The sequence below is a fragment of the Bufo gargarizans genome, chromosome 1 (genome assembly GCF_014858855.1).
Source record: "Bufo gargarizans isolate SCDJY-AF-19 chromosome 1, ASM1485885v1, whole genome shotgun sequence".
Classification (NCBI taxonomy): domain Eukaryota; kingdom Metazoa; phylum Chordata; class Amphibia; order Anura; family Bufonidae; genus Bufo; species Bufo gargarizans.
In genome coordinates, this window is record NC_058080.1 from 514,437,029 (window position 1) to 514,456,300 (window position 19,272).

Consider the following 19,272-nt stretch of genomic DNA (forward strand, 5'->3'; position numbering starts at 1 on the left):
AATAAATTTTACTGCACACAATAGCAAAAAAGATTTATATAAAACTCATGAAGCTTTTATGGGTAATTATTTTCTTGCGATTCCAGACAGTAACACAGTGCTTCCTCCTTTACATTAAAAATAAAAATACTATATGATGCATGGTCCCAAAATATTTAACAAGGTCTTTTTGGCAAGAAAAAAAAAAATAATTGAAATTGAAAAAACAAAAAAAAAAAAAAAAAATGTGGCATAGGTCCATCTATTTCATACACCCTTACCTACCCAGAAAATTCTGATCAGAACCAGAATTAAAAAAAAAAAAAAAAAAAAAATCTATATACTGATCTTGGAAACAGGAAGTATTGTCATGTAACACTTGAACGATGAGGGTAAAAATCTTGGCTTTTAATTAACAAAATGTTTGTTGGTTTTAAGCAGAGGCTTCTCTTAAATCCTTTCCACTTTTGACTGAGGCCCACATAATGGTTAGGGTATCAACAGATTGTGTCACTTCAGGAGTTCATTAACAGGCAGCCAACTAAACTTCTGAAATGGCACAAGTGTGGAGGCACCTGGTGGAATGGGGGCAGGTGGAATGTCTGTGTTTGAATGGGAAAGGTGGATACAGTCTGTGCTGGAATGCTGATCATTGCTAGGACCTGGAGGAAAGTGATGGGGGTGGAATGTGATCTGGCAGTGGGCACCTCCAGCTCAGTTAAGACTTTGCTTGTTTCATTCCTCAGACGCATCATTGTTGGTGAGACTGGCGATTAGGTCTTCTAATTTGGAGATGCGTTCATCCTGGGCGTTGATGAGGTCTTTCATCGAACGCACTTCCTTCATTACCTCATCCAACTTTCCATCGTTAGCCTGAAATTAATCAGTAAAGAGGTCACAATGGGAACAGGGGCACAAACCAGTATAAAAAAATAATAATAATAATATATATATATATATATATATATATATATATATATATATATATATATATATATATATATATATATATATATATATATATATATATACACACACACACACATATATACACACACATACACTGGCAATGCCAGGTATGGATGTTCACTTGTCAATTTGACATTTATAGTACAAAATTCTGATTAGAATGTCATGTCTGCTGTGGTACCAGGAAGAACTGCAGATTTCTTAACCTCCTATCTATGGTCATCATTATGGATTATTCCCATCATAGACACTTCTAACATATCCTATGTCTTTATAGATTATGGGTCCCACTTCTGTGGTTTTATCTAGAAAATGCGCCCATCCTCCACAAACACCCTGGATGTGACTACAGACACAGCCAAGCAGGCAGTGCCGTTTCTCCCATACACGTGAAAAGGAGTTATGGAAACAGCATAGCATGGCCCACTTAGCCATTTCTGTAGTCTCGACCACCTTGGGCATCTTCATACAGGTAAGGCAGGAGCCCCGACCTATAGGTATCTATTAGATATTTATGAACTAACCCGTGGAAAGGTAATGGGAATACCTTTTTAACCAAACCAACCATAAGCTTTTACAATGCAATTATGTAAATGAAGTCAAACCTTTTTGCAAGACCTTGTGGCAGAGAAGAGAACGTATCAAAACTAGTGCAAAGAAAAAGTTGTTGTCAATGGTAACCAATCAGAGTCTACCTTTCATTTTTAAGAAGCACTTTGGAAAATGAATGTAGCAAGCTAGATGGTGTCCATGGACAACTGTTCAAATCCCGATTGCATCAAATTTGATACATCTTCCCCATTGAGTGTCCAGGAGTAGAATATTGATGGCCTAGCCTCATGATAGGTCCTCAATATCTGATCGGCTGGGGGTTCGTCTCCTAGCACTGCTCAGCTGTTTGAAGAAGCCACGGCACTCTGTTGAGTGCTGCAGCCAACTTGCAGCACACCAAGCCCAGCGCCGTCAATTGTATAGAGACCGTATTAGGTATTGCAGTCCAGGACCATTCACCTGAAAGTGACTGAGCTGCACATAGACAATGTGACCAATGAACGTGATGTCATTGGCCCAGGAAGTGGTTGCAGTGCTCACCTGCAGCCTCCTCAAACGGCTGAATAGCAATGTAACTGGATCACCGCCAATCAGATATTGATGACCTATGCTGAGGATAGATCATCAATATTCTACTTCCAGTAAACCTCTAAGATCTAGGAAATAACCCTCAACCTGCTATGCATAGTGCCCCAAATCACAGCATCCATTTGAGTTTTTACTTACAGGACTAGAAGTTTGTGGTGCTGCTTTGTGGGCGCTGGATGGGTCATACTTCTTCTGCGCAGATGGCTTGCTTCCCAAAATATTCTTCTTCACCACATTCAGGTCCCGGTTTTTGCTTGGCGTGTACCCATCTTTTAGGGAAATCAAAATTGGATCAGCATTTTTTCCATCAAACCACTCTTCGGCTTCCATGGGAGCCTCCGGGCCGGAAGTATCTGGGTATAAGTCATCTTGGAAAAGATCAGACTAAACAAAAAAAAGGATAGAAATGAAAAAGAATCCCTAAACTTTATCAGTACAAATACTTATACAAAGCCAGAACCATTTACATAGACATCCAAGCAACAATTATCTATTTGGGTATTATTAATGCATATATACGGTAGATGGGTTACAAATACCAAGTTTAACAAAAGATACATGGTAACCTAATTTCCTGTCAACCATTCTATATGGCTGTAAAAAGCACTTTTTTTTATGCATTTCTCCAGATGGGTGTTACCAGTTGGGTCTGACTGTGCAGGAACACCCCTGTCTACATATTAACACCCAGCTGGACCTTCTTACCAACTGCTAGAAGGAATAATAGAGGAATGGTACAATAGAATTGTTACTACACGGGGAATGGAAATAATTACTAAAACAGATATGGAAAGGCTCCTCTTTAACACCTCATCCAGAAGGTCAAGACACTAAGACTAAAGGTGTATTCACACTTAAAGAAGTTGGCCCATCTCATACATTGGGGGCATATTGCTAGGATATGCCACCAATGTTTGATAGCTGTGGGTCTCACCTTCCTTTGATAGGTGCGGGTCCCATGCAGACATTTTTTTTATTTTTATAGAATGGCAAAGCCAACAATACTTTTTTTGATGTGGGGGCCTATCAGCAACATATTGATACATTGCGAAGCATATGATATATTACCTGTAAAAAATTTAGAAAAGTGCTGATATCAATGTAAAATTAAATAAGTGATTCTTGCTGAATTTACAGTGCAGAGAAAATATCACTGCTGTGGCATTATTTCTAATTTCTGCTTGTAGCATATTCTACAAATGACAGATACCTAAAATGGAGCAGGTTGTCCCCAGGAGTATATAATGACCCCAACCCCCAATATAAAGATGCTTCCAGTTAAATATATGATGACTTTACTAAACTCACCTTCCTGGGCACAGTCATGATAATTGGCTCACACTTCCTCTCATGAAGTTTGTAGAACCTCAATGGAAAAAAATAAAAATATTACAATTATTTGTTCATACATAGGAAAAATACACTTTACTGTAGGATTTCAAGTTGTTAAAACGTCAATTAGATTTTCTGTACAGCAATTTGGCAAAGTCAGTTCTAGAGCAGCAGATTATGGTTTGATCATCATGTGTATCCAGGTCAATAAAGGGGTTATCCTACAAAAAGTACTCATCACCTATCCACACAACAGGTGATTAATATTGGATGGCAGGGGTCTTACCACTGGGACCCCCAATGATTCCAAGAAGGGAGGGTCCCAGACTATGCCTGAGTGGAGTGGTAGTGTGCTTGTCCAATGCAGTAGACGGAGCAGTGGCCAAACAGACACCCTACCACTCCATTCAGAGGGGAGAGTCGAGAATCCTCCTTCTCAAAATACTGTACATCCCAGTGGTCAGACCCCCCCATTCCCACAATTCATCCCTGGGAATTGTCACAATTAGGGATCGGCAAATGTCATATATTGAAGTTCGTGTGCGGGTTCGTGTTGTGGTATTTACTGAATTGCGTTATGGATTCCGTTACCACGGACCATAACACAATTCCATGGTGGAATACATAATGTAATGCCTTTAGAGGCATTCTGTTATTTGATACGTCATAATAGAAGTCTATGGCCTGCATAACGGATCCGTCCGGTTTACGTTATGCAGGAGAGGACACAGAGGAAATTGAGGACTCCAGCCTCTACACATCAATAGGATGCAGTGGTTCACAGCATTAGCTGGCTATGCCGGATACGGTGAACTCTGGCAGACTGTCTATCGGATTTCTCAACGCACGCATGAACCTCGGCCAATATAACCATTTTGTCCATAGCTCAGTACCTGGCAATCTCACACTTGTTAACGTCCAGACCCCGCTTTGGCATGTAACCCATTCCTCGCTGCGGTTCCTTGCTGCTGAAAGTGTTGAGGTAGTGAACGTAAGGCGATTCATCTGTGATCTCAAAATACCGAATACTACTGTCGCCCTGTTACGGAAAAAAAGTGAAAGTCAGAACATGCCGGTAATCTCTTTCATATTCAAAAAACTGCAGTTAAGAAAATTACAATCCCACAGCTATGACGGCTTTACAATGCTAAAGTAAAAACCACACATGCAGACAAATATTGCGGGATTTTGATGGAGCAACATTTTCCTATGAAAGTAGCATGAAGAATAAAGGTTTCAAATCTAATCACTCCTGCACCTAAACATTACAATCGTACCAGCATCAGGACTATGGACAGCTTTGGTCTACTCCGTTTTGATGGTATGTGTGAACTCCCATCTTAAAGGGATTCTGTCACCAGTTTTTGACCCCCACATTCAAAAATATGGTTATGTGCATGGAGCCCTTGTGATTCCTAATGTGGTCTTATAAGCTAAGGCCTCTTTCACACTTGCGTTGTCCGGATCCGGCGTGTAGTCCACTTGCCGGATTTACACGCCGGATCCGGAATAACGCAAGGGTACTGAAAGCATTTGAAGACGGATCCGTCTTCAAAATGCTTTCAGTGTTACTATGGCACCCAGGACGCTATTAAAGTCCTGGTTGCCATAGTAGGAGCGGGGAGCAGGGGAGCGGTATACTTACAGTCCGTGCGGCTCCCGGGGCGCTCCTGAATGACGTCAGAGCGCCGCATGCGCATGGATCATGTGATCCATGCGCCTGGGGCGCCCTGACGTCACTCTGGAGCGCCCCGGGAGCCGCACGGATGGTAAGTATGCTGCTCCCCGCTCCCCACTACACTTTACCATGGCTGCCAGGACTTTAGCGTCCTGGCAGTCATGGTAACCATTGAGAAAAAGCTAAACGTTGCATCCGGCAATGCGCCGAAACGACGTTTAGCTTAAGGCCGGATCCGGATGAATGCCTTTCAATGGGCATTCATTCCGGATCCGGCCTTGCGGCAAGTGTTCCGGATTTTTGGCCGGAGCAAAAAGCGCAGCATGCTGCGCTATTTGCTGCGGCCAAAAAACGTTGCGTACCGGAACGGAAGACATCCTGATGCATCCTGAAGGACGGACTGTCCATTCAGAATGCATTAGGATAATCCTGATCAGTATTCTTCCGGCATAGAGCCCCGACGACGGAACTCTATGCCGGAAGAAAAGAACGCAGATGTGAAAGAGCCCTAAATCTGTAGGCTCATTTAGTGTAAAAAACGTTTTATCTAACCTGTCATTCATCAGATTAAGGTGCCCAGGAGGACGCTCATGTCTCCAAGATGCCGCCCGCCACCGCTCGTGCCCAGCTCCTCCTTTGCTTTCATCAGCGATGTGCCCAGCTCCTCCTTTGCTTTCATCAGCGATGTGCCCAGCTCCTCCTTTGCCGTCATCAGCGCCGCCTGAGAATACTTTGCAACGATGAGTTGCAGGCGGCGCTGATGACAGCAAAGGAGGAGCTGGGCACATCGCTTATGAAAGCAAAGGAGGAGCTGGGCACATCGCTGATGAAAGCAAAGGAGGAGCTGGGCACGAACAGCGGCGGGCGGCATCTTGGAGACATGAGCATCCTCCTGGGCACCTTAATCTGATAAATGACAGGTTAGATAAAACGTTTTTTACACTAAATGAGTCTACAGATTTAGCTTATAAGACCACATTAGGAATCACAAGGGCTCCATGCACATAACCATATTTGTGGGGATCAAAAACTGGTGACAGAATCCCTTTAAGTTAGTTTTAGACAGTGCTGAGCATCTCAGTTTCTGCTTGGGTCAGACTTGTACAAACACATTTTTATACTAAATGTTAAACTTCAATTCAAAAGTTGTATAAATGTGCCCATTATTTTAATGTTCTGGGAGGCATCTGCACGGTGTGAAAGGTCATCTACTTTCAGAAAATATGTAGGTATGGGCTATATTAATATTTTTTTTAATTTTTAATTTGGGTTTTCTATGTGTCTAAAGTGTGAAAAATATGCTGAATCCCCTGGTAGTGAATAAGATGCGCCCTGCACATGCACTGCCAGCGGAATGCTTGTGGACTCAGGATGGTATCTAAATTTAGATTGAATTCAGATTGTGTGAACACTACCTTAGGTCTGAAACCTCCAGCATACCAGAAAGCAATACTGGCTTGTGCTACAAATTAACTGTCTTAGCATAAGCTTTTCAGCCAAGAGATCTGACATAACGGGTCACTGAATACAAAAGACGAACATGACATATTAGTGACATTGCTTATTTACCCATATGGTGTATTAAGAATATAAATGTCTTGTTAGATCCTGTGGTGAGGAGCAGGCAAGACATAACCCAACACCCTTGTTTAGTGGGCTTATCTGTAATCACTAGGCTCACACCCCTCATGTTGGCTCACGTGATAAATTGCATTTGATGTCTAAGTCTACTTTGACACTCGCGTTTTGGTTTCCATTTGTGAGATCCGTTCAGGGCTCTCACAAGCGGTCCAAAACAGATCAGTTTTGCCCTAATGCATTCTGAATGGATACGGAACCGCTCAGAATGCATCAGTTTGGCTCAGTTAAGTTTCTGCTTTGGGGGCGGACACCAAAACACTGCCTGCAGCGTTTTGGTGTCAGTCTGACGAAACTGAGCCAAACGTATGTAAGTACACAATGTAAATCAATAGGGACGGATCAGTTTTCACCGACACAATATGGCACAATAGAAAACGGATCCGTCCCCCATTGACTTTCTACGGTGTTCAAGACGGATACGTTTGGGCCATGTTAAAGATAATACAAACTGATGTGTGCGGTTGTATTATCTGAACGGATGCGTTTGTGCAGATCCATACCAAACGCAAGTGTGAAAGAAGCCTTAGGATAAGCGTCTCAATTTTACACAGTAAAAGCCTGAGCCATGTAATTACAGAAAGGCAATGAAGCCTTTGACATGTTGTATGAATGTCAGTGGTAGACCATATAATTGGCAAAAATATCAGCCCTTCACTTTAAAGCGGGTCAGTTTAAAATACTGCTGTAGTTCCAGTAGTCACAATGGCACATCAAACATGCAAATTAAGCTACATGCACACGACCGTTTGTATTTTGCAGTCTGCAAATCACGGATATGCAAAATACATAGGGCCGTGTGCACTTAGCCTTAAAGCTGTTTTTGCACCGCATCACGGATGCAGACCCATTCGCTTGCATGGTTCCGCAATCTGTAAGGTGCAGTGCAGAATGGAGGAACGGAGTTTAACAGAAGCACTAGAGTGCTTCCATGGGTTTTCTGTCCGTGCCTCCGCACCACAAAAAAATAGTCCATGCACTACTTTTTTGCGGTGTGGACCGTCAGATGTGGATGGCAGGCCCCAATCAAGTAAATAGGTTATCGTCCACAGACGGCGGCCACGCGGTTGGCGCCCGTGCATTGCGGACCGCAGCACAGGCAAGGCTGGCACACTGTCATGTGCATGAGACCTTAGCCTGCATCACGCTGGCAGATTTTCGCTTGTTAGCGATCTGGCAGTCTAATACTGCCACCGATTACCTGATGAATGAGCAAACACTCGTTTATCGGGCTATAGTTATCTTTCAGCATGCTGGAAGATCATGATTTGCCTGCGGCAATCACGATCTGCTGCCAGCAAATAACGAGCATGGGGACGAGCAATGGCATAATGATCTCTCCTTCCCATCCTGTGGAGGAGATCGCAGCATGCAATAGCACTGGTCTCCTTAGCTAGCGAGCAGGCAATTGCCGGGAAGGAAAGTTTCCCTCCCGACAAATCGCCTGGTGTAATACAGCCCTTAGTTGCAAGCACCACTGATAAGGCTACTTTCACACTTGCGTTCGTGGTTCCGCTTGCGAGTTCCGTTTGAGGCTCTCACAAGCGGCCCCGAACGGATCCGTACAGCCCCAATGCATTCTGAGTGGATCCGCTCAGAATGCATCAGTATGGCTCCGTTTGGCCTCCGTTCCACTCAGCAGGTGGACACCCGAACGCTGCCATCGTTTGCATTATAGGAGCGGATCCGTCTGTGCAGATACCAGACGGATCCGCTAGCCTTAGACTTGGGACGGGGACTGATGGACTGCTGTGTACATGTGCATACAAAGCCACCAGACAATCACACCCCACGGGGCAGCACTTTGATCATGAATACAATAAGACTTAGGGCTGTTTCACACGAGCGGATGCCGTGCGTGGCATCCGCTCCGTGAAAGAGTGCCAAGACCTGATGCAGACTGCAGAGGCACGGAGCATTAACATGACTGATAATGCTCCGTGCCTCTCTGATCTCTCTACTACGAAATCACGGTGACAACTTTATCTCACTGTGATTTCCTAGTAAAGAGATCACAGAGCGGCACGGAGCATTATCAGTCATGTTAATGCTCCGTGCCTCTGCAGTCTGCATCGGGTCTTGGCACTCTTTCACGGAGCGGATGCTACGCACGGCATCCGCTCGTGTGAAACAGCCCTTAGGGTACTTTCACCCTTGCGTCAAAGTTTTCCGGTATTGAGTCCTGTCCTAGGGGCTCAATACCGGAAAAAAACTGTTCAGTTTGATCCTAATGCACTGTGAATGGAAAGCAATCCGATCAGGATGCATCAGTTCAGTCCTTTTATGGTACTTGGACTGAGAAAAAAATAAAAATAAAAAAACAGCAGCATGCTGCATTTTTCTCTCCAGCCAAAAATCCTGAACACTTGTCGGAATGCGAGATCCAGCATTTTTTTTAAATGTATTTGTGCCGGATTAAAATTGACAGGTCCGGTCCGGAGAGACTGATCCGGTATTGCAATGCATTGGTGAGACAGATCCAGATCAGTCTACAAGTGGTTCCCATTTGCATACAGAATGCCAGATCCGGCAGGCAGTTCCGGCGACGGAACTGCCTGCCGGAAACCAGCAACGCAAGTGTGAAAGTACCCTAAGGCTGAGTTCACACACCAGTTTTTTCAATCAGTTATTGTGAGACAAAACCAGTAGTGAAGAGATCAGGTGTAATGATTTGATTTTCACCTATTCTGCGTTTTTGACCCGTACCTGGTTTTGGCTCACAATAACTGATCAAATCAACTGACGTGTGAACTCCAGTGTACCCTTTCAGTGCTGCACATTTTTGGCTGCTAGTAGTACAAACCTGTAGCTGTAATATACTGCCCTTACACAGAGCAGCATATTAAGCTGATAGATCCACTTTATACCTTCCACAATGAGAACATTACAAAGCCCACCATTACACACACACAAAAAAAAAATTATAATAATAATCACGCTAGGCATACAATTTTGGTAAGACTGACCAACTATGTAATGTTTAGTTTGTGATGGTGGCACATGACTCTACCCCATCTGAACACACGTATGCTCGGGCACACAGAGTGTACATTGTGTGTGGAGGAGTTTGAGAGAAATAGCTTTGTGTATGGTCAACATCTCTCTAAGGGTACGACCAAACAGTGCGGTCACACTGTGGTTGGGTAGAGGCTGCAGCGGGCACTATTTAAAATAACGAAGACCGCACTGTTTAGTCGGTCTGCATGTGACCGAACATATAATGATGCGATTTCCAGCCCAACCACAGCTTCACTTGTGCACAGTACAACAGATTCACGGATGGGTTGGAACGTACAGCAACAGAACACTGATGCAGAAAGTCTGGCTCAACTGAGCCGCAGACGGTCTGAAAAGTGCGGCTGTCACATGGATGGCATTTCAGACCGCATATGGCCATATGAGAGCAGCCTAAATGTGCTATATATCACCAGACATACAAGCAAACCTATTGTTTTTCAGGTGATATATTGTTTATGAGGCACTTCAAATCATTGTGATCAATAAACCTGTATGGGCAGAATGATAATGTCCAGCAATGACCTATTTATCCCCATACAGAGGGGATGATTGCATCATGTACATGCAGCTGAACAAGCGAGCAATGGCTGGGAACCAACAGTTTATTCCTGATCATTGCCCTGTGTACTGATCCATGTAAACGGGTCCTTACACTCCATTTATGAATTCAAACAGAAAATACAATTATTAATCTCACCTTGCCACATAAGTAGATGATGTTCGTGTCGGGGTCATAAAAAGGCAGCAAGACTCCATTGCTTGTATCCATTTCGTGTAGTGCAATAGGCTCGTCCATACTTTTCTGTACATAACAAAAACATTCATTTACTAAAAAAGCTAGAAAAAAAACCCCCCTCACATCTAAGGTTTAGTTTTGCAACTAATCTCAGCACAGTTAATATTAAAACACTCTGAAAAATAATCATTAGTAAATGTTAAAACTGAGAAGTATCTAAGGGTGGGTTCACACTAGCGTTATGGCTTTCCGTTATGACAGGGTTATAACGGAACATAGCGGAATCCATAGGTTGGAATGCAAAACTAAAGCCTTTAAAAGGCATTCCGCTTTGCTCCATCCTAATAGAAGTCTATGGGAAAACATAACGGATCCGTCTGGGTCCCGTTATGCAAGACGGAAAACAAAGTCCTGTCGACAGGAGCGTCCGTTTTGCATTCCGTCATAATGCAAGTCTACGGGCAGCAAAACTGATCCGTCCTACCGTTATAACGGAAAGCCATAACGGACTCCATAACGCTAGCGTGAACCCACCCTAACATATAAATCAGCACAAAATTCAAAGTTGCTACAACTTTAAACACATGCTTCCTTTTTCTTTTTTCACCAGTATGTTTTATCATGTAGATAACCTCTATACAGCTTAAACGGAAGTCTACAAGTGTTCTGAAGAGCAATGCTAGGTTTATCTCAAGCATAAAACATGACTGACAACCTACCTGCTAAAATTCATTTTGCACTGTGCAACCACTACCTGCCGGTGAAGCAATATTTAAATCTGTCATCAAATTGCATTACATTACAGAGCAGATCTAACCACCAATATCCTAATTCATAAATCATCTGCACATAGCGAGTAGAAGATGGACGCAGATGTAAAAAGTATGCTTTCACACACTTGCGGACTGGAAATTAGCGGTTTTCCCATGGGGTCACAGTAAGGAATGAAAGGCGTTGCGCATTTTTGCACAATCAGGACTTCTATAAGGAAGGATTTTAATCTGATGGTAAAGATCAATAGGTTGCTCAAAGATGAAGCTAAGGAATATAAAATATTAAGATAATGAATATTAAAGCTGTCAAATCTTCCTGAGTGTACCAGCAGAAGTATCACACATTCTGCTCACTACTTCTACATACAAGTAAAAGTGTGCCCAGCTTATCAGTGGCTACTAAAATGTATGTCTAATCACTTACCGGATTCCACAATGCTAACTGGCGTTCACTCATACGGCTGAACCCAGTGGTAAAAATGCTGTCATCAGATAAAAAGATTGCCCTCATAGGCCGAGCGCCTTCGTGTGCTTTATCTTTCTCCTATAGAAAGTTGACAAAAAAACAAAAACAAATCCGTTACAAGAACAGCAAACAGGTTTATTTAGCAAACTATCAACTCTTACATAGCATTTATATAGCAAACATAAATGTATGTAAAGAAACCATTAACAAAAAAAAAAAACATGGTTTTATGTTTAGAATTGCAAAAGGCCACAACAATCCCATAGTGTAGTTGAGTGGCTGCAGCGCTGGTCTAAGCAGTGTAGCCTCTTCATACAGCTGATTGGTGGGGGTGCTAGAAGATATCTATTCTTACTTGCTCCCTGCCGCTTCATTTCAGATCTGTGGCTCCCAGGATGTCTTCACAGGACTTCTGGTCTCCACCTGTCAACTTCCACATGGACAGATCACATATGCTGCTACATCCAACGACTGACCTAAAGCAGCATGTCACTACTGCGTCATGAGCCACTTGGCACCATGCAATAGCTCTCGTCAGTCCACTTGAACCCATCTGTACCGAAGCTGACAGGTGGGGATCGGATACTCCTGGGAGCAACAGTGCTGGAATGCAGCGGCGGGGAGCAGGAAAGTGAAGATCTCTTCATAGGTATCACTGGAGAGTAGGTCAATAATATTTTAAGAGTAACTAAACCTTTATATGAACTTTTAATTTGTCCCTAATGCTCTAATAAAACTATTTCGAATATACTTTATTAATCAATTTTGTATATATATATATATATATATATATATATATATATATATATATATATATATATATATATATATATATATATATATATATAATTTTTACTTCCCTAAAGCGCACCATTCACTGTGCACTTAAAACTGTTCACTGCTGACAGCTCAGCGGTTTATGCAACACACATTTTATCAATGGGCCACAGCAGCGCTGTGAGGACGGACAGGAATGCATATTGCAGAAGCCCGCTCCGCTAATCCTGGTATAGTACATGGGTACCCATGTGCTATGCCAGGAGTTAGTAATCCTCCAGGGAGCACGGGCAGGAGCAGCAATGTGCGCTCCTGCGGCCCCAATGATAAAATGTGTACTACGTACACCGCTGAGTTGTCTACAGAGAACAGAGCTTTAAGCGCACAGTGAATGGTGCGCTCTCGTTCATCCCGGGACATAAATACAAGGTCAATAGGTACTACACATGTAGATCGAAGGATGCGATTTATATGACCCACTGTCCCTGCAGTTTAATCTATGTTGGAGAAACTACGATGGAGATCAGAGAACGTATTAATAAACATAAAAGTACGAGAATGTTGGACAAGCCTGTAGCGAAACATTTCACCGATTGTGGCAATTCAATAAATCAATTAAGATTCAGGGTGATTAACTCTGTGGGAACGTTGAGGAGAGGAGGTGGGGAGATGATCTTGAGGAAAAAAGAATTTAAATGGATCTTTACTCTGCGGTCGTTACAGCCATATGGCTCGAATATAGAATTCAATGTAAGTGGTATGGAGAAGGATATCTTTGTCAGTATAGTTATTTTAGTTATTTGTTTTTAACCAGTTTTTTTAATGTAATATTTTTTTTCTATTGTGTTTGATTCCTGTAGGTGGGGAGCGATTGAGGCTGGACCCTTATCATGCCCGAATTGATACAATTGGCGATGTTTAAATTATTATTGAATATGACATTCCCGAATCAGAGTGCTTATCCTGGCGGGATTTATTTTGCAGAATTGACTGCGAGATCGGTGGCATCCTATTAGTTATGAAGAGGGGGAGTGCCTATATCCCCATGGTTACGTGACACCATGTAGATTTACCCACGAGAGACGGAGGTGATTATGGCGAATATGAAGCAGGAGATGTGATCAGTGTGTGATCACATGATCTGCCGACATCATGAAGGGGTGTAACTGTTTAGTCTTTGGGCATCAGTTATACATTAACGCAGCGGTGACCCAGCTGATTATGGGGGGGGGAAACAAAACAAAAAAAAACTTTAACTGCTGGAAAACCCCTTTCTCCCAAAATGATGTCCCCAACTACATACCGCTACCATTTCCATTTTGCGTGGATCAATAACACGAAGCTTCTTGTCCTTGGAAGCCGTACAAATGAGGCTGCCATTTCGGTTCCAGCTGGCACTGAATATCATATCGTTGTGCATATCCTCTAGGGAGATTAGAGCCTCCCCGGTACCCACATTCCATATCAAAACAATATTATCACCACCTGCAATGAAAATGACAATCCCCTTACAGTCAATATCTCAGAGCACCAATTGCCTCGCCAGTTTCATAGATGCCCCCCACTCCCCAGAGCAACATCTCTCAAAAACAAATCTATTAAAAGGTTCACCAATAAAGTATAATCCAGAAGAATTGTTTGTGTGTGTCTGAATTCTTTGCAAACAAATTGTGACATGTATGGTATATATTTAGACAATCTGCCACTAGGGGGCACTATAACAGAACATATTGGGATTTGAATGCAGCGAAAATAATAATAATTGACATCAGAAGCAACACTAATAAGCCTCAAAAACGCAAACTTTACCCTGCGCCCCTTGTAAGCAGAGAGCTCTGGAAACCACAAAATTAAAGGAAACCTTTCACCTCAAAAATGCATCTAAACTCGCCAGCAGTACCTCGTAGTAGCCCGCAGCTACTAAAACGCGGTTTTATTCTCCATCAGCGCTATAGTGTCGGCCAGCTTGAAGTCAAGGGGGCAGCGGCCTCCTTGCTTCAAGTCAAGGTAACCACGCCCCCTAACCGTCCCCTATTGCCCGAGAATGACAGCCTGCAGTGCGGTCGCGATTCCCCAAGGCTCGCGCATGCGCATTGTGCCGCTGAAACCCGGCTAACAGCGGCAGCAGGAGATGGGATAACGCATTACTACAGAGCGCACCGCGCATGCGCGAGACCTGGGGAATCACGACCGCACTGCAGGCTGTCACTCTCGGGCAAGAGGGGATGGTTAGGGGGCGTGGTTACCTTGACTTGAAGCAAGGAGGCCGCTGCCCCCTTGACTTCAAGCTAGCCGGCACTATAGCGTTGATTGAGAATAAAACCGCGGTTTTTGAACTTGCGCAGCATCGGATAACAGGATGAAACACATGATTATTAACAGGCTGCGGGCTACTATTAGGTACTGGTGGTGGGTATAGATGCATTTTTGAGGTCATGGGTTCCCTTTAAGCAATCTGAACCCTATGGACATGTTCAGCTATTATTAAGCCGTTTACAGTGGAGTCAAACAGATGTTATAAGCTCAATGGCTACAGAAGGGGTTGTCTCACCTCAGACATTGGTGGCATAGGCACGGGTGTCACCTCTGAGCACCCAAAGTTCAGGAGAGGACACCGCGCATGAGCAGCCGCCCTCCATTCATTTCTAAGGGAGCAATGAAAAAATGAAAATAGCCAAGAGGCACGTTCAGCGATTTTCATGTCCCTTAGAATTGAATGGACAGCACACCGTGCAAGCGTGGCCACCAGACCATTCACTTATATGGAACTACCAGATTTTTAGCACCCTCATAGAAATGCTCCCGCTGTGAGCTTCATTCTAGAGATGGGTGCGGGTGGGCATACCATTTCATTCGGTAATACTGCAGTGAATTATCCATATGCCAACATACCTGCACTGAGCAGCACGTTCCGGGCTGTTGGGTGCCATGTCACAATGCCTACCCTCTTGGAATGTCCTTCCAACACTACCACAGGCTCCGTGAGCGGAATGGTTAGGCCACCTTCTGGGATTTGCCATACCTATGTAACAAAATACAGATTGTTGTCAAAGCCAGGTTTACCACTCTTACTGACCTCAATAGGATTTATCAAATGTCACCAGCTAGCCTCTGCGCTGTTAGGGCACAAAGTACAAAAAACACTGAAGTCAGATGATAAATAGGTGACAAAATATGAAGCCATCGGTCACGCTTTACATTGATGATCTGCTAAGTGAAACAACTGCACACGTGTAATAAGCGTTTCTTTCACATGGCCACTTAACGTTATCTGTGTAAAACTGCTACAGAAAAAAAAATATATATATTTTTAGTCATTAGCAAAAATGACCATGATAAAATATACTATAAAATATGCTTTAGTGGCAAAATATATACTTGAATCCCACAATCTACCACTAGGGGGAGCTTAGAGTCTAAAGATTCATGAAGTACTTACCATGACCGTGCAGTCTTCAGAGCCGCTAGCGATCACATTGTCATTATGAGGACACCAGTCAATGTCCAGCACCGGACCTGTGTGACCACACACTGTCGGGTAGGCCTTGTCAATTCTCCCAGTCTAGAGAAAGACATTGATACAGCTGTTAGGAGCTACTAAAAATATACCTCTGCAGCATAAAAGGGGGGCGAAAAAGTTAGATATTAAGGGGGACATTTATCAAACTAGTGTAAAAGCAGAACTGACTTAGTTGCCCACAGCAACCAATCAGATTTCAACTTTCATTTTCCAAAGGGGCTGTGCAAAATGAAATGAGGAATCTGGTTGCTATGGGCAACTAAGCCAGTTCTACTTTACACTAACTGTTAAAAAGCATTATTGGTGTTTGCTTCCTAAGTCCAAGTCTCAACACCCAGGAAATAGAAATGCTCCCATGGCCAGTAATTGGCTGAGGAGGGTCATGGCTGCGACCAGTCATTGGCATTGTGGGCATTTCCTGTGTGTCAACACTGGACCAGGAAACAGAGACCATTAAGCCATGGAGATCGGTGAGGCGAGTAACCCAGAGACTTTTCTAAAACATTTTGTCCAGCCGGACAACCCCATGAAGGTCTAGAAACCCATCTGATCATATGAGCATGTTAAAAGGGGGGACATATCCCCATTTTCACCCAGGCAGCCCCCGATTGGAGCATTTCATGATCCAATGCTTCCCCGTGCCTTGCACCGTTCATATTTTTTACACTGCTAGGCGGGCTTTAGCGCTGCTCTAGCCGTTTTACAGTCTACAGCAGCGCCTAAGCCCACTAATTAGTGCCAGTGATGTCACCAGGAACACTGCTAGGTACAAGCCTGCGCCTAGCTTTACCCATGGACAGCCTAGTACATCACAGGATCTCCAAAAAAGCTGAATCGCGCAGGGCAAGGGAGAGCATTGGCGCATGAAAGGCTAGGGCAGTGCTACAGCCTGACTATTAGTGCCGGTGACATCAGTGGGCTTACTGCTAGGCAGAAGCGTCACCTAGCTATACCCATGGAGAGCCCGGTAAGTCACTGGATCTCCAAAAAAAAGCCTTTGCCCTGCGAGATTCAGGGAGAGAATTAGGGCATAAAAGGCTCCAATGCTCATATCAGGGGGACTGACTGGGTGAAAATGGGGATATGTCTGGGTTCAACTCTGAATCTGGACTACCCCCTTTAAGTTTTGTTCTGTCTAAAATCATTTTAGAATTAAGATTTTGCTTCACTAATTCACTTGAACTGTCCGTGACGTCCGTGTGCATTCAGTTTTTTGCGGAACGCAACAGCTGGCCCCTGATAGAAGAGTACTATCCTTGTCAGTTATGCGGACAATAATAGGACCTGTTCTATCTTTGAACGGAAAAACAAATACGGAAACGGAAGGCATACGGAGTAACTTCCTTGAAATGAATGGTTCTGTAAATAGAACACAAAAAAACGGAACATAAACTGGAAAAAAAGAGTGTATGCGCAAGAGGCCTTAGGGTACTAAGCGTTTTTGTTTTCCGGTATTGAGTTCCGTCACTGCTGATCAGTTTTATCCTAATGCATTCTGAATGGAGAGCATTCCGTTCAGGATGCATCAGTTCAGTCCCTCTTAAGTTTTTTTGGACAGAGAAAATACTGCAGCATGCTGCAGTTTTCTCTCTGGCCAAAAATACTGATCACTTGCCGGAATGCCGGATCCGGCATTAAGTGTTTCGACAAAACGCATGCGCAGACCTTTAAAAAATGCAAAAAAATATATATAATTAATAGTGGGTCTGTTTTTCCGGTATTTCAATGCATTTGTCAGACGGATCCGCATCCGGATCAGTCTGACAAATACCATTAGTTTGCGTCTGGATTGCTGGATCTGCCTGCCAGAATCCTCTGCCGCAAGTATTAAAGTACCCTAAGCCAAATATTCAAGAAAGCGACCCCGCTTTTCACTAAGGGGGTATAACCAGTTAATGCTGCCCTCACATACAAGATGCCCTTTGTCTGTTCCGTCAGCCTGCAAAAAGATAGAACACGTCCTATGCTTGTCGGTTGTATTTCTACAGGATCTGCTGTATAGCAGGAATGGTTCTGCTGTGGCAAATGTGTACATGACAAAAAGACCGGACTGTTCGACATGTGGAAACCACGTTTATAGCAGGTGTTCACGTGGCATCACCATGAGATTCTGGCGTGACCTTAACAGAGGAAAGCAGTTTACTTTCCATGTCTGTTACGAAAACTGTGATTGTTCTTTATGGAAGGAGAAATAATAGTCATTGTTCCCCATACCTCACCTACCTAGACACCTATCAAAGGACTTCAGAATGTATTGGGGCTACTGTACACCAACGCTTTCAGATTAACACTGCTGAGCGGGTAAGACACATGAACAGTCATGAGACCACCATTACAAATTACCCTTACAGGGCTATTCCGGTAATACCTATTTTTTTTTTTTTTTTAGCAAGTGCCCACAGCCTGCCCCCTTAAAGAGGATTCATACTTATCTGCCCCATGCTGACCCTCTGCGCTGCCTCCATCTTCTAGTCCCCACACTATTCACATCAAGAAGTGCATGGACATGGTCACATGCACCGCTACAGCCAAGGACTGGCTTCAGTGGTGACATGCTGCTTGTGGCCACATTACCACTGAAGCCAGTCATTGGCTGGAGTGGTGCATGTTACCATAACCATGTACCACTGAAAGAAAGGGTCCAGAAGATGAAGAAACCGGAGGCAGTGTGAAGGACCAGAGCGACATGGAGCAAGTATGTATTATTGGAAAACCCCTTTAAGGGCATTAGCTTTCATATAATACAACCATACAGGGGACCAGGAAACCCGATTCGTGATGATCCCACTAAATCATCATGTTGGGAGCCAATAAATAAAAAAAGTAAAAAAGCATGAAAACCCGAAAATTGCCCCCTTGCAAACGTCAAGTTATGCTAAGCAGCCAGTACTGCTGGACACTGGAATCGCAAGGATCATTTGCCAAATCTAAGAGGAAAGAACAGGGAGTACCACACAAAGTTTCTTCTACGTGATGGTATTTGTTTTACAGTGAAAGTAAAAGGAGTAAATTACTTGAGGCGGTAAATCGGCTACAGAGGACGACGCCAACAGCATTCCTGCAGAAATAAAATGGCTCCAGAGGTTCCCTTGAGCATAGCACTTTACTGGCACAGACACCGCTCATTTCAATATCTGTGCCTGCATATTTCAGGTTCTTTTCCTGGACACTGTCTGGAGCATGGAAACCAGCCTGGCATGTCACATATGCTTGAATTAGGCAAACACCCCCTCGCGGACTTCTCAC

At 43.6% G+C, this 19,272-nt stretch overlaps 1 protein-coding gene across 1 annotated transcript in view; it reads right to left on the reverse strand.

Moving 5' to 3' along the window:
• Positions 1-33: 33 nt before the first annotated feature.
• The window catches only part of CORO1C (coronin 1C), a 54,026-nt gene continuing 34,787 nt past the window's right edge, over positions 34-19,272 (reverse strand). Inside the window, exons 3-11 of the mRNA XM_044275341.1 lie at positions 15,946-16,068; positions 15,399-15,528; positions 13,810-13,991; positions 11,688-11,807; positions 10,452-10,556; positions 4,314-4,459; positions 3,397-3,454; positions 2,227-2,472; positions 34-852 (exon numbers count right to left, since the gene is read on the reverse strand). Coding sequence (XP_044131276.1) covers positions 715-852; positions 2,227-2,472; positions 3,397-3,454; positions 4,314-4,459; positions 10,452-10,556; positions 11,688-11,807; positions 13,810-13,991; positions 15,399-15,528; positions 15,946-16,068 — 1,248 coding nt within the window. The 3' untranslated portion in view covers positions 34-714. The remainder of the gene's footprint in view (positions 853-2,226; positions 2,473-3,396; positions 3,455-4,313; positions 4,460-10,451; positions 10,557-11,687; positions 11,808-13,809; positions 13,992-15,398; positions 15,529-15,945; positions 16,069-19,272) is intronic.